The 16,633-nt window shown below is 37.0% G+C and overlaps 2 protein-coding genes across 2 annotated transcripts; both read left to right on the forward strand.

The window, feature by feature from the left end:
- Positions 1-319: 319 nt before the first annotated feature.
- On the forward strand, positions 320-10,072 carry gucy1b1 (guanylate cyclase 1 soluble subunit beta 1; the record flags this gene model as incomplete). Its single annotated transcript, XM_079219617.1, has 10 exons — positions 320-427; positions 801-998; positions 2,088-2,318; positions 2,514-2,630; positions 3,402-3,535; positions 5,003-5,200; positions 7,033-7,270; positions 7,983-8,123; positions 9,481-9,635; positions 9,928-10,072. The coding sequence occupies exons 1-10, from the start codon at positions 335-337 to the stop codon at positions 10,070-10,072; spliced, it is 1,650 nt and encodes a 549-aa protein (XP_079075743.1). The 5' UTR covers positions 320-334.
- Positions 10,073-14,018: 3,946 nt separating this feature from the next.
- On the forward strand, positions 14,019-15,464 carry fabp2 (fatty acid binding protein 2, intestinal; the record flags this gene model as incomplete). The annotated part of the gene is made up of 4 exons (XM_079219538.1): positions 14,019-14,085; positions 14,515-14,687; positions 15,010-15,117; positions 15,384-15,464. The coding sequence occupies 4 exons, from the start codon at positions 14,019-14,021 to the stop codon at positions 15,432-15,434; spliced, it is 399 nt and encodes a 132-aa protein (XP_079075664.1). The 3' UTR covers positions 15,435-15,464.
- Positions 15,465-16,633: the final 1,169 nt, after the last annotated feature.

The following is a 16,633-nucleotide window of genomic DNA, read 5'->3' on the forward strand; positions in this document are numbered from 1 at the left end:
TAGAAAACCAATTCAAAACAGGCAAAGCCATTGGTTGCCTACACTTACTTTTTATTTCTGCTGTGACATTTGCTCATAATTGGTGGCTTCACTTTGTTTTCAGGAAGGAGGCTCAGCTCGATATTGAGGGCCAGTTCCTTGTTAGAATCATATATGAAGACGGCAAAACATACGACCTTGTTGCTGCTGCAAGTAAAGTTCTCAGTAAGTGACGGCATGCTTTTTTTCAGTTATTGGAATAAAGATTTCTCTACATAAGAATTTGTATCAAAAGCTAAGATACTGATGAGATCCCATCTGTATTTCAGAGATCGATGCAGGAGACATCTTGCAGATGTTTGGGAAGATGTTTTTTGAATTTTGCCAAGAATCGGGATATGACACCATCTTGCGAGTGTTAGGATCAAATGTTCGTGAATTCCTGCAGGTAGGCTCGCTCCTCTTTGGATGTTGGAGATCTGGGTATTGATATTAACCAACATTGTTTGCAAAATTGCAATGTTTAAAGGGATACTCTACACTTGAACGGCAGTTTATTCACTACAAGGTGTACTGTCATCCAGTGAAAACTGTTGAATAAATAATGTTTCTCACAGAAAGCTTCCGTTAATAACTGGGCCATGTCATTTGAAAGATGTGGACATTTAGAGGGCAGGCAGGGTCTAATGAAAGATGTTATTGTTTTGTATTATGGAAATTGTAGGAGCCTGCCTTTTTGACCTATACTTACCTCAGTCATGTTTTCATTGTCGGTGTTGTGCTTGAATGTTGCATATGTCATCTTTTATCTGTATTTTCAGAACTTGGATGCTTTACATGACCACTTGGGTACCATTTATCCTGGGATGAGGGCTCCCTCGTTCCGCTGCACCGATGCGGAGAAGGGGAACAATCTGATTCTTCACTACTACTCGGAGAGAGAAGGCCTGCAAGACATTGTGATTGGCATCATTAAAACTGTCGCTCAACAAATCCATGGGACAGAGATCGAGATGAAGGTCTAGTTTACTGTTTTTGTTCCTTTTTTGGTGCAGCTTTAATGCCTCATTCTACTTTTGATGATGAATGACGATGATTTTACATTTTTCTGTGTTCCTCTTCTAATATATGGTTCAATATTCAGTGAAGCCTTTTAGTCTCTGTAATGTTTTGTGTCAGGATATGCATTTGTGTCTCAGAATATAATAGAAGACACAATTATGTGAAGATTAAATAATAGTTCCAAAAAAAGAAAAAAGAAAGTTCCAAAACTCCCGAACGGGAACAGTGCGGCGCTTTGACAACTGCAGTTCAGCAGCAAGTTTTTGGCTAATGTCTGTGAGTCGGAGGATATTTTTAGATCTAAGTTATAGAGTGTCTTGCTTAGGAGTCTTTCAGTGAGTTTTTTCTACTTCAGTTCTTTTTTTTACTTAGTCAAACTGTGGATGAATTTAAATTGGCTGTTGACTCCAAAGGAGAGATTTATATTTTTGATCTTGGCTTATTTACTCAATGCTAATCAGATTTTGTCTAAAACTAGGAGAACGAACTCTGTACCATAAACTGCCATTTTTTTGTTATTGTACACCCACAATAACTACTACAATAACTTCTGTACCAATAACTGTCGCCTGTTGTTCTCAGGATGTCCGCTGTTCTTTGGCTGGAGTTCTCTCTTCATTTTAAAAAGGGAGCAACATTTTCTCCCAAAACTAATCATATTGTACAGACAGGATCCTATTTTTCAGCCATTGTGTGTGTAATCCAAGAACAGAAAATGGCAGACGCTCCAAATGTGACACCCAATTTCTGGAAATATTAGCCACTGTTGCTGTGGCAACAGGGTGCAGAGACAGCAGCTTGACGTCAGCAAGCCTTATGCCCATAAACCGAGTGAATAATGTCATTTTACACTGCCATGATTCTATAATAATAGACCCAATGTCATCATTAATGTAATAATAATAAAAATAATGGAGCCGATATTTCGAGTGTGAAATTAAAAACATTTTATTGCTGTAATCATGTGCCACAACAATATAGTCAAGTTTAATTCATATTTTAACAACCTACATTTTCGATCTGTTATTTAACTTCATCCGATGCAGATGATCCAACCGAAAAGCAAGGAGTGCGATCACATCAAGTTTCTGATTGAGGAGAAGGACTCAGAGGAAGAGGCTTTCTACGAGGACCTCGATGGCTTTGAGGAGAATGGCACGCAGGAGACCCGGATCAGTCCGTACACGTTTTGCAAGGCCTTCCCGTTCCACCTGATGTTCGACAAAGATCTGATGCTCACACAGTGTGGGAACGCCATTTATCGAGTCCTGCCTCAGGTGTGGATTATGTAAAAGTCTGTTTTACATGCACCAGACACTGTTTCATGAAGCCAGCTCTTGATTATGTTTTAGTTCAACTTGTATTTGTCTCAGACTCAGTTTTGAATGCCCAGAATGCAGCATTATTAATGATATAGTAAAAGCAAGAACATTGTAATCTAATTTTAAATATGTATATATTTTATTCCCCAGCTCCAGCCTGGCACCTGTAACCTGCCATCAGTTTTTTCTTTGGTCCGCCCTCACATTGACTTCAGCTTTCATGGCATTCTTTCCCACATCAACACCGTCTTCGTTCTGCGCAGCAAGGTAGACATGCCATTTAATTTAGTTTTTTTTGTCACGGAGATGTTGGCACAATCACATCAATACTTTTCTCATAAGAGCATACTTTTAAGCACTATGTTCAAAACAGGGTTTGACTGTACATGGCATAATGTGTTAATAGTCCTATATATTCATATTCATGAGCTCTCTGATATTTTTAGCATCTGTATAAGATTTTGACTATGGATTATATTGTTTACATGCAGAGATTTCTGAGCATATAAACAACTGATCAATTAAAAGAACTGACATGTAGCATTTTATATGGCAGTTTATGCATTAAGCAAGGAGCGCAAAGGTGTCAATGTCCTGAAAAAGAGAAGTAGACTTTTACTCAGCATGCAAGATAGATATGTCTATGTATGTATGTAAGAAACTGAGAAACAACGGAAAGGTGAAGTTATTTTTATTTTTTTACTATTGAGAACAGATTTCAGATAGAAATCAAAATGAATCTGCATGTGTGTTAAAATAATTGCTACCAGGCCTTGAAAAAGCATTAAAGCAGATTGTTCACCGTGAATATACTAGTCTCAACGCGCTTGCACCTCTGGGATACTAAAAAGTAGATTTCTTTATACACAAAATCTGAAATTCTACTTTCAAATGATGGATGATGCGTGTGACACTTTAGGCAAAAGAAACAACATATATTTAAAAATAAAGAGTGCGCTGAACTGGTGCCCAGTTTTGAAGCCGATTTAGAGAAGAACATGTAATGCAATATTCATAAGTGTGATGTAATCCTGACAGGAGGGCTTGCTGAATGTGGAGACTGTAGAGAACGAGGATGAGCTAACGGGGGTGGAGATCAGCTGTCTGAGATTGAAAGGACAGATGATTTACTTGCCAGAAGCGGAGAACATCCTTTTCCTTTGCTCACCCAGGTAAACCCACAGTCTGTCCTGACAGAAGCACAGGATGAACACACACACAGAATGAATTATCTTTGACCCTCTGAAGGGAAACACACCAGTTTCTGGCAAAGATTACTTTCCTGAAATTCTAAATTTTATTGAAATTCTGAATTCTTGTCAGTTAATTTATTTTGATGAAAGCCATTGCTGTTCTATGCATTATATATAAATAATATCCCACAATATACATACATTAGAATTGTAGATACAATTGAGAAGTTGTTATAATTTGTTGGTAACCCAAAATGTGTTGGTCCTTCTCAGTACTATTTATTCCCTACTGCTCACAAACGTAAAATATCTGGGCACTTTAGCTTTTAGTAAATCTTTCTTAAATAGAAGTAAACTGTGTATTTGCATATCAATATGTAACAGCAAGTATTAATGACAGGAAGGTAGTTTATGTGTGATTTACCTTAAATAAACTATCGTGCCCATGCTCACCTTAATAAAGGGGTGTGTCACCCAGTGCAATGGTGTGCCTCATTAAGATCCTAAATGGTTACTCTAGCAATTTAGGATTCAATGAAGTTGGACTTTAGATAAGTATGGGTCAAACTCCAGATCCCAATGTTGTGCAATCTTTCTTATACTTTCATTATAAGATATTAAAAAAGCTGTCTGCACAGGGTAAGTAGTACTAAACATGTGCCTACTGTAGAGAGATGCCACTGCATTAATGGTGACTCGTTTACTTATGGTATTTCCCCAGATTCGTGTATATCGCGCTTTAGCTTTACTAATAATACTGTGGGATGGATTCATTCTTGGTTTTGTTTGTTGACAATAAGTCCTTTAAAAAACAGTATATTCTTTTTTAGTATTTATAATATTCTATCCGTGTAAAATGTTCTAATTGCAGTAATGATTGCAAAAAAAATATTTATGAAATACGAGAAAAATGCCAATTGAAATGTTTGTTTTGTTTGTAATTCCAATATGTACTTAATCTCATATGGGCAATACAATTACATATGTAATGCAGTTACACAATCAAACAATCTAGTTATGTGTTTTGCTATCATAAACATGTATAGGGGACATAACAAAACAGAACAAAAAAACAGCAACAAAAACGTGTGAGCTGGTAATTGCATTCGTTCTTCTGTTGTGACCTCCATTAGCCTCTGTGGCCCTTGTATAACCAATCACACATTTCAAAGTTCAGGAGATCTTGTCCTCACAGATCAAAGACACTTTGCAGAGGACAAGATCAGTGTTTTCATGAAAAGGTTTTTGCCTGACAGGAAATAACAGGACCAGAAACATAAGCACATACTTATTCACCCGAGTGTCTGACCTCACCCTTACAACAGAAACATTTATCTGGAGACAGTAGTCTTAGCCTTGAAAGGACGACCGTGGTCTCACAGAAAAAAAGGCATATAGAATAACAAATGAGTACTTAATGGTGTTCTCCTTTCTGCAATTCTCTAGTGTTATGAACCTGGATGATCTCACACGAAGGGGGCTTTACCTGAGCGACATCCCGCTACATGACGCCACTCGTGACCTGGTGCTGCTTGGGGAGCAGTTTCGGGAGGAGTACAAGCTGACCCAGGAGCTGGAGATCTTGACAGATCGTCTGCAGCACACACTCAGGGCCCTGGAGGATGAGAAGAAAAAGACAGACAGGTTAGACTATATTTGGTGTAAATTGCAGCCAACTTCAGCAATGTAAGAATTGAAAATATACTTGAATAGTTTTACAACACTGAAACTATGTTATTTATAGAACCGCTCGTGTGGTATGTCAAAAGTGAGTCAGTGGTTCCTAACCTTTGTTTGGCAAGTTGATCTGTGAACCCTCATTAAAGAGAGCAGTTCAAGCAAATAATTACTTCTTATGTTCTCAAATAGAATATTTCCCAATCAGGACTGTAACAGGGGTAAGTGGACTACCAGGTACTGAGATTAACACTATGGATGTGTAGTCAGGCACAAGGAAGAGTCCATTATTTTATTATGGACATGAACAGGTGGTACGACAGGTGAGGCTGGTACAATCAATTATGGTTTACTCTAAACAGAAAATATGTACCATGCATGTATTATCGACAAACACTTCAACACATGGGGAGGAAGTATCTGCTATAGTTGACAATCATTACACAATGTATAATCATTCTACCTTATCATACATAACTAAAGCATCAAGGTACAGCAAACAAATGTACCAAGAGCATGGAATCTCACTCAAACAATTATTACCAGTAGACAGTCCAGGTAAAGCAAAGAGGCCGCACCTGAACTCAATCCCATATATAGGCTCTGATCAAGCCAGGCTCCTCCCACTTCCTTCTCCTCCTCAGACAATTTATACTGTATTGTGATCCCCTTTAGTGTAATTGTATATTAGTCATAATGTTTATTATGTGTAATTGTACAGTATACATAAGCTCTGTCATTATCTGTAGGTTGTGATTTAACTTCAAACTCACGACAATAACAGTTTCCTCTGTTGGAAAAATAGGCGGCATAGATTGTTCATGAGTCTTTAGTAAGATAAAGGAGTAGTGTCTTCAAGTACTCCCTTTTAAGGACGGACTTGAGACAAGAAACACTGAAGATACCGCAGGGCACTAACAGGTGTCACTCCCGTACAGTTATGTTCAGGCTACATGACAGTAGGACCACCTAGAGTCAGAATCTATTGTTATACCCAAAGTTGATGCTTGCCTTTGCTACTCTTCAGTCCCTGTTATGGTGGAGACAGTTGGGTTCGGCTTTCAGAAAAGGGTCCGTCATAGTAATATGGCACAGCAGTGTGTGACAGCTGGAGAGGAGCACGGAGGTGAAGCATGGTCTTTATTAAGACCGCTGCCGAAGCCCTATCTTCTTATAGGAATGGACCTCTTGGATCTCTACATTATTATTCTCACCATTCTCCTGTCTCCATGTGCCTTGGGACTCAACCATTGATTAGAATTCATGGCTCCTCTCTAAATATTTAACAGGGCTGCTGCTGCAATGTCTCTGCCTTTTTAAAAGCTTTAAAACAGTGTTTCCTGATAATGAAAACATACATTTATACCGTTTTTCCTGCTGTTCAGGTGTGTACCAAACTAAGAGAAAAACACGCCTTTGTATGTGGATCCCTATGTGGATATTAATAAAGATGATACAGATGAGTATCTATAGTCTCGTCTCTTGGGTAAATATAATATATATTTCCATCTATGGATTTTTGTGCGGTGACCGTTATCTGTTCTGTATGTATCATGTGTCTTCAAATTATGACGCATCATGGAAGGTATTCGGTTTTTAAACAGGCAGCCATGATCTAAGCAGTTACCATAGAAACACCACCCTCCCATCTGAGTGCAGCTTGAATAGCGAAATGACCAAAAGGTGGTGGGTGAGCAAATGAAAAGATGATCCAAAAGGATGGACTTCAGTCTGGTAGCCCAAGCCCTACCACTCTGCTGCCCAACTTGAAATGTTCATTTCTCTTCCTCCCTTTCTAGATTGCTCTATTCCGTTCTGCCGCCGTCTGTTGCCAACGAGCTGCGACACAAGCGGCCTGTCCCAGCCAAACGCTACGACAACTTGACTATCCTCTTTAGTGGCATTGTGGGATTCAATGCCTTCTGCAGCAAGCACGCCTCGGCTGAGGGAGCCATCAAGATAGTCAACCTGCTCAATGATGTTTACACACGTTTTGACATCTTGACAGACTCTCGGAACAACCCTTATGTATACAAGGTTGGAAGCAAGAATTTTACCGTGACAGTATATCATGCATGTGTGTACATTTCTCTCAGTAAAAAGAGATGGACCTATGTAGCAAAGTGACAATGATCAAAGTGTACAAAAAAGCTACGAAGTCTACAAACTAAAATTGAGAATATGAGGGCTTTTAACTGTTTAAGTGAAGCACACCGACCCTATTGGTGAATAATGTTATGCAATTATGCACATACAAGTCAGCAAGAGTATTTATATAAGTTGACTTGAATATTTCACCATAAGAAGAGTAGTACTAACTTCTAAACACAGCGTCGTTTTACAGCAGGACTGTGCCATTTTATAGGCCTCATGCAGCAGATTTACACTCCAGGCTTTCAGACAAGAATGCACTTTAAGAAGTCAAACAGACCTCGGCACTTCCAGGGGATCGGCTTCAGGCACTGGGTCACCAAAAGAAGTAATATTTACTCTACAAGCTGAATTGCTAGGTGGTCCGAGGGTTTTAGCAGGGCTCAAAGAGGCCCCGAATGTCTTAAAGCTGATGTAAGTGTTTAAGTGTTTATTTCAGGGTGTTTAAGTTTATTTCTAGCTGCACAGTGCATAACAAAAAACATTTGTAGCACAGTGAGAACAGATTATTTTACATAAACCAAAAGTAATTACAAAAGCTAAAATTGGTTATGATCAAATTCACATGAAGAATTACAAAATGTTTGTCTTTATACAGGTGGAAACCGTTGGTGATAAGTACATGACGGTGAGTGGCCTACCAGAGCCGTGCACACACCACGCCAAGTCCATCTGCCATCTCGCTCTGGATATGTTGGAGATCGCTGGACAAGTCAAAGTGGATGATCAACCAGTACAGGTGTGTTAAAATGTTGCTATAATGCTATATATTTATTAAAAGTCTGTATGATAAACTGCCAAACTCTAAATACTGTTGTTTGTATGTTTACACAAAGCTACACTGAGCACACACCAAATGAGATTTATAGTATCTATATTTCTATAATTCTTTTACATTATCCAAATAACATGGTAAACTGACATCATTTTTGTCCACAGAAATCTCACAATACATTTTTAGATTGGCAGATGGTTTGTGTGTGTGCACACGAGTGCCAATTAGCAATATTTATTTATTTAATTGTATACTGTATGACTGTTTTCCTTCACACGTTTATTTATTTAGCAGTTTGTTTTTAGCAATACGTCTGTTATTTTGGCACACATAAGGCATTTGGGAGCGTAGCTTTCTAGTATTACTGAAAATTCAGACATTAAAATACAGTGTCAGATCTGACGATATACTGCTAACTGGCATTCAACCTAATATGACCAACACTTTATACGCAAGGATATTTTGATTGATTTTAGCACAATTGTATCTGTGCAGGTTTTGTCCACGCTGAAGTAACGCACGGACAAAAGTTGGATAAAAAACAGCAGACTTTTGTTTAACTGGCTGTTGGAGATTGTTATTGTATCAATGACTGTTGAGACTTGACTTGAAAATCATGTCTTGTTAACAAAAGGCTGTTTATTTTGGGCCATGGCACTGGCAGAAGAGGAGTCCGGTTTAGCAGTAGAAACAGACTCAAATCATCTCACAATCCTGAGTCTAAAAATAGATTCTCATCTGTCTCAGACACTCTCAGCGTGTTCACGCTCTGAAGACAACAAGCACCGAAGTGCCTGCAAGTTCAAGTGTAAATATTAGTCTGTGGATTGGCTGGGGCTACTTTTGGATTCGCAAACCTAAAAAATATATTTCTAATTTTGTTCTTGGAGTGATTCCTGGCAAAGTTAACCATGTATATCCACCCACCAAATGTTGCAGCTTTTCAGTCGCTAGCTTTGAGAATGTGTGCCAACAAACTAAGAAGCATTCCGCTGGATAGTTGCTTGCATTTGTTTTCTCCTTCTCTGTCTGTGGTGCACAACTCATTCTCCTCTTTGATATTAATTATATTGACACAGGTTTATTCAAATGTTAGGCTTTTCAAATGTTTCATGCTCACAGTCTTGAAGATACATCTAGTGTGTCATGTGCTGCTTTAAGTAATGAATTAAACGCAGATAACTAACGATCAGTGCTCTGTGTATGCTATAATAAATATTTAAGCATGTTGCCAGTCTATCTATGGCATATTTATTTACTTTGGTTATATTACAGCTGACATGGTGGACGTCTCCCTTTTCCATTCTCCTTTCTTTTCCAGATTACTATTGGGATCCACACGGGAGAAGTGGTGACTGGGGTGATTGGCCAGAGGATGCCCAGATTTTGCCTTTTTGGAAACACGGTCAACCTCACAAGTCGTACAGAAACTACTGGCGAAAAGGGAAAAATAAATGTCTCAGAATATACGTACCGGTAAGTAGAAGTACAATTGTATATTGTCATTTGTTTTTTCATTAATGTGAAGTCTAATTTGGATTCATTCACTGGCTGCAGACTTGGTTAAACAGTATTTTAAGTAATTTGTAAAGAAAATAGATGCCATTAGCATTAGACATGAAGGACAAGTTGTAATCAATTTGAAACATAAACCAGTAGTTCTGTGAATTTGATGTTCTTTGTCGACTCAAGGCGTTAGTAAAAATAAGATAACAGAACCCCACCGAACCATACAGTGATTTATGATGGTGTTGACGTTGTATTCCAGGTGTTTGCAGTCTGCGGAGAACGCTGACCCTCAGTTTAATTTGGAGTATCGGGGGCCCGTCACCATGAAAGGAAAGAAGGAACCGATGAAGGTGTGGTTTCTGTCGAGGAAGCCCACAGAGACCCAGTCCACCACAGTTAGTTAAAGCTTCACAGTTCAGATGCAACACTCAAACACCATGACTTTCATCTACCAGAAGCTTCAGTAAATGTATTTAGAAATTACACACATTCTGAGGCAGAGATGAGATGGATCAGTTAAAATAAAAAAATATAATGTATCCACAGACGTACACACACACACATATACATATATATATATATATATATATATATATATATATATATATATATATATATATATATATATATATATATAATATGATGAGCCTGTACCGTTGCTTTCCCAGCTTGTTTCTGCTTGACCATGATCTGTTGTGACCTCACTCTATTTTTTTAGTGTAGACACAGTAGTAAAGTGTTTTATAAATAGTAGAGGTTAGTGATATTCAAGTTTGATACATTTTTGGATTAGATACTCTCTCACATTGTAATTGTCCATACAAAATCAAATTTGATAAGCAAAACATTTTCCATCAATCTTAAATATTTTTAGTCATATACTGTATTTGTTCTGTAATGAAAATGTATTGTCGTCCCTCTATCAGCCCAAATAATTGTAATACAAAAAATATACTTTAGCTTGATATCATGTTTGTGTCAAAACATTGCTGTCACTATTTGAGGGACACATTTTCATTGGCTTGCAGAGTTTTACACTGAACATGGCATCAAAACCATTTACAGTAAATAAAAATGTAGATAGTGTAGCTGTTGTATTTGTATAGATTTATACCACCAAGTTCTTTGGCGCAAAAGCTACTGTGATAAGTAGAGTTTATTTTTTATTTCTTTAAAAGTCACACATTATACATGTTGAGCCGTTACCGTATCATCAGGTTATCTCGCTGATAATTAACAATATATAAACTACTTCATTTGATATACTGATTGCACCTCTGCTTTTATGAAATAAATTGTAATTTCAGTTTGACTAAACGTTGTTGAGATATTCTTAATGAGATGTATATTCATAATTAACATTGTGTTATTTGGTATTTATTCTTTTATTGTCTAAAGAACTAGTAACTACGTACATTTTATTATCGGTGAAACTAAGTTCAACTTTGTGCTGTATATGTTGGATACATTTCGCATTAGTAAATGTAACACGCTTTTTTCACCTTATTTTTCTAAAGTCATCATTGTTTAACTTCACATAATGTCCTTGTGATGAATTTTCTCCAACATGTAGCTTCCTGTGTATCAAACAGGTGCTGCTTGTCCTATATGAGAGCATTTCTGTGCTTGTAAGACATGGTTGTTTCTGCTGGGAGGTAACTAATAAAACAGTCTTGAGAAGTGTTGGTTACTTGATATTACCTTTGTACATCACAAGCTTTGCTGTCAACCTACTTATTGTGGCTCTTATCAAGACTACATTTGCAGATTAACAGAGAAAGTAATGCATTGTCTTTACTTTCACTGAAGACAGTGGTTACACAGCAGAGAAGTCAGTGCAAGTTGCTAAAAATAATATACAGCAGATTCTTTGGAAAGAGCTCCCACTGGTGGCTCGTCAGAAGATTATAATCCTGGAGACAACATCCATAGTCTTCACCATGACACTGCACTTCTGACACCTGCTGCTGTTATTTCACAAAGTTTTTCACTTTTGTGCATAGCATATATATATATATATATATATATATATATATATATATATATATATATATATATATATATATATATATATATATATATATATATATATATATATATATATATAGGGTTACCACAGAGTGGGTGCAATCTTGTATTAGTTAGGTTTGCGAGGTGACATACTAGTTTAAGCTTTGACCATTGGTGCTTTAAAAATATTTACAAATTGAGATCTTCATGAATAAAAATATGTAATGTGGGTATAAAGACCAAATGGGTAAAACCAAATAATAGAACAGTAGTCAATTCTGTGTAAAGCCAGAAAATCACTTGCACTGCAATGCGGCTTTTAACGATAGACAATAACTCGTCTCATCAACCATATCAATATAAGATTAATATAGTACATCGTTTTTTAAGTACTGTGCATCCTAATATGTCTTATTTAAAGAATGATTATTGAGCACACCAGTTTAAATATACATTGAATCATTAGACTGAAATATGGAAAGGGTCACTCAATGAGGATGAACCCCAACTTTTCTCCTTCCTTCAACTTTTATATCTATTTTTGTTTGTTTGCCCTTTAGTCTCTTTTAACTGCTAATTAAGGTTTTAAAGACACATATTTACTCTGTAGCTCAGAAGTTAGAGAGACAACCAGAAGTAAAAGAAGAGGGAATGGCCGCACGTTTAATGTGTATTTGATGGTCTGTTTTGATGTTTTTTTTCCCCTCTTGAGGCCCACAAACCAATGCTGCAACATCTTATAATACTGCAAGGGGTGGGCCAAACTGCATTATTTATTATTAACCTTTAGTCATCCAGGCATGTTTTGTTCGGCTCTCCTTTTCAGGAAAGCCGTGTTCATACTCAGAGTTAAAGTTAGCATGTTTTTGTCTGAGGACCCTGAGGCTGGGCAGGTCAGAATAATAAAAAATCAACTCTTTAACCTGGAGCCTAGCCAGGAAAAGCTGTAAAAGTATATTACAATACAATTCTAGGTTCACCCACAATCTGATAATGTCCACAGAGCTCAAGGGTCTCTCAGGGTTGGTAATGAATAAGCATCCTGATGTATCCCGCCTCTTCTCACTTCCTTGCCCAAAAACCTTAATGCTTGGATCAATGCGACAAAGAAGCCTTCAAAGTTAAAATATAGTTTTAAAATGTTGGATCCACAGAGTGCAACAGGGCCAGTCTATTATGTTGCAATGTTACAGCAGATACTACAACTAGGATAAAGTATTGTGGGATATAAGTGTGTTAAAGATAAGCTTCAACGTGTCTTAATCAAGGAAGCTCACCTTAATTTCATCACTGCAGTAGAAAGGTCTTTTGTTTGATAAGAGGAAGATTAATTGAGGCGGAAGATCAGGCAAAGGTCTCATGGTAAAATGAAAAGTAGCTGAGATAAGAAAATAAATTGACATGCTGTGCATGTTTTATTCATTTATTTGGGAAACTTCTTTATGAAATACTTGCTGCTTTATTTGCTGTAATTTGCTGTAATTTGTTGACAGTCAAGTTAGTTTGTAGTCAGGAAATTGTGTTGACATCATTCTGTTGTCAAGATAGACCTTACATACATGATACAGAATATCTCCAAACTCAAAAACACAAACAGCCTATGAAAATAATTTTTTCATCTGCATAAGCATTTTGTTTACCCAGAATAACTATACAAACATAATATCCAGTTTGAGTTTAGTGTAACGACATGCATGAGTGTGTTTATTAACTTAAAATATCAAAGGTCACGTTTATCAAAAATCAAAGGTGTCATTGGAGACATATTAACAACTACAACGTTTTGTATGAGGCAATTTCATCAAGTGCAACAATATATTTGCTGAGTGATAAGAGGTTTGACAAAATGACATCGGAGACAGTCACATTTAATGTGGTGGAAGCATTGTATACACGTATGCTTCAACAGGTTTGTTTAGTTATTTTTCTTTTCTGGTCCGCTTCAGGGGCCAAGTTAAATAAAACTCATATTTTAGTTGTATTTGCTGCATGCTTAGTTACTTCGTTTCTGCACCGAATTCATGGTGAAGTTACTGTAAGTTGTGACCAATGCCCTTTACAAACAGAGATACAGGTGAAACAGAATGTGCCAATCATTCTATTATTCAAAAGGTAGACCATATGGTAAGATTTATTGGGTATGGTGCAGTTCAGTTAAGGACCATTGCCCAATCAGCTGCGGGCTGTGGATATTGCCTTGAGAGAGTATGAGCTTTAAACGGCCACATCAGCATTGAGATTAGATGACGAGATAAGAGGGAGCGTAGTTTAAAAGGAGCGGCAGACTCTGAGTAAGACACTCCTCACTGCAGAGTTGTCCAGCTCACCCTCACAGCCACCATGACCTTCAACGGCAACTGGAAAATTGATCGCAATGATAACTATGAGAAATTCATGGAAAAAATGGGTGAGTGATTTTAAAACTGAATTGATAAAATGCTGAAAATGGAAGAGCATGTTTTTTAAATATATGGAATATGGTTGAAAAATCCCAGTGTCTCATTACCATGTCTACTCTCTGTGTAATAAGATGACAACCATATAATCAAGATCTGACAAAATGTAAGTTAGGAAGCAAACTGAGAATCATGCAGTTTTATTATTCGATCAAATTCATTCATTCAGCTTTTTTATGTTTGCAGTCAAGTTATTAGTTAAAATAGTATGTTTTTAAATGCTTACATAAAAACACTGACTGAACCTGCTTTTGATTTTCTTTTGTACAAATTCACAACATGAAGGAACTAAATGTGCTTGGTAAGTGATACAATCCGGACAAAAACTTCCTCTGCTTGTTCAGAGCCGATCGAACATATTCCACTGTGTCTCTTGATAGGAATTAACATGGTGAAGAGGAAACTGGCCGCTCACGACAACCTCAAGATCCAAATTGCACAGACTGGAGACAAGTTTAATATCAAGGAGAGCAGCAATTTCCGCAACCTGGATCTAGACTTCACCCTGGGTGTTACCTTTGAGTACAGCCTTGCAGATGGAACAGAACTATCAGTAAGTAAACGTGTCATTGAGGGGACGTGCCTTTTCTCATCATTACACTTTCCAATAAGTAAAAAAAATATTTTTACAAATATTTGAATTTGATCCAACGATCTACATTTTGTATCGTGTTGTGTAATTGTTTAGTTCCTAATACTTTAATATGAGCTGGGTGTTTTAGCCACTTTAGAATTAATTTGTGAGCTAAAGGCTTTTATTTTGATAACCCTTGTGCTCAGTTGATTTTACTTCACTACCACAAACAGTCAAAGTCACAAAACTGTAAACCTTCTGTAAACTTAGCTATGAATAAGTTTCATATTTTACCTCGCAGGGCTCTTGGATCATGGAGGGAGACGTGATGAAGGGGATCTTCAATAGGAAGGACAACGGAAAGACACTGACAACAACCAGAATCATCGAAGGAGATGAACTTGTACAGGTAGAGTGACCATGCTAATTGGGGCACGACACATCTTTACAGATATAGGTCATTTTATATTCTGTGACATGATTTAAATACACATAAGCCAGTCAAAATATCATACCATATAGCAATTTGCATATGTCAATACGTTATGGATAAGGATCTCAAACACATAATTTCATTATTAGTCTGAGTAAGCCCGCTTGAAAATGTTCTGCCAGGTGCAGAAAACTGTGAAGTTATATATAATAACCATATCTGACATGACCTTTCATCAACAGAGCTACAACTATGAAGGTGTGGATGCAAAGAGGATTTTCAAGAGGGCTTAGTCCAAACTGATCAGCAAAACCTTAAAGTGGAATGTTTGAATGAAGATTACATACAGTATTGTGTTGAATTATCAACAATGTATACCAACATAACCTGTAAAAAGTGGACTAGCCTACTTGTGACACCCATAAAATATATGAAACCAATTTGAATTGCACTGGATTTTCATACCTTCAGTAATAAAACCATACTGTCACTGCCTGTTTACTGTGTTTCTCTCTCTTTTATTCTTATCGAAATGATCATTTTCAGTGAGAATCTGTGGAGGTTTTTAAAGTCTTGAAAGTGAGCTACACCTGGTACTAGGGTTTTTCTCACATCACAACAATGAACTTGTAATGTGAATGTGAATGTAAAAAATTGCATGTGAAAACACGATATTTGTCTCCTTCTGGTGGAGGAATTGTGGTACTGCACTCATTCGCCAAATAGACCAATGGGTTATAGTTTTATTTGAATAAGAACACGTTGAGATCGGATTTACTGAGTAAAAAAGACAACGATAATATTTGTATTTAGATATAAATAATACATGTAAATATAACTAAATTAGTTTTCTAATTATCTGAGAACATTACAAATAAGGCACAGATAAATGTACCCACATGACCAATTTGGAGATTCCACCTTTACATGCCTCGACTGAAACCTCTCCAACTTTGCTCTGCTTCTCTTTATTAGCATTGGTCTGTGAATATGGAAAGTTCAGTTATTGTGATATGGCTTGCTAGAGATTTTGGGCTGCACCTGCATCATCCAAAGGGGATATTCACTCTGTACAGTTTTGTTCAGTGGATATGAAATCTTTCATTTATGTCGAGTTCCATCTTCATATATTCTGAATCTGTCATTTTCAAGCAGGGGCCGGAGCCAGAGGCCTATAGGGTTAAAAAAACAAAAAAACATTTGCAGTGAAAGGACTAATTTGAGAGTGATACAATAATTTAAACTTTATTCAACAATAAATAAAAATAAATATATATTATCTACAAAAATATAAAGTGTAGACAGATTTTATATGTTTTTTTATATTCATCTGTACTTACACAAGTCATGAAACATTCACTGAAGCACCAAGAACTCAATTCAACAGTAATGTCAGGCCAAATCCGCACCACACACAGAGGTATGACAATAGGATTCAGGGATGCATACAGTTCCAACACATCAGGCCATATCAGCCCGTAACTTATCAGAT

Source organism: Taurulus bubalis (genome assembly GCF_910589615.1).
Source record: "Taurulus bubalis genome assembly, chromosome: 6".
Lineage (NCBI taxonomy): Eukaryota > Metazoa > Chordata > Actinopteri > Perciformes > Cottidae > Taurulus > Taurulus bubalis.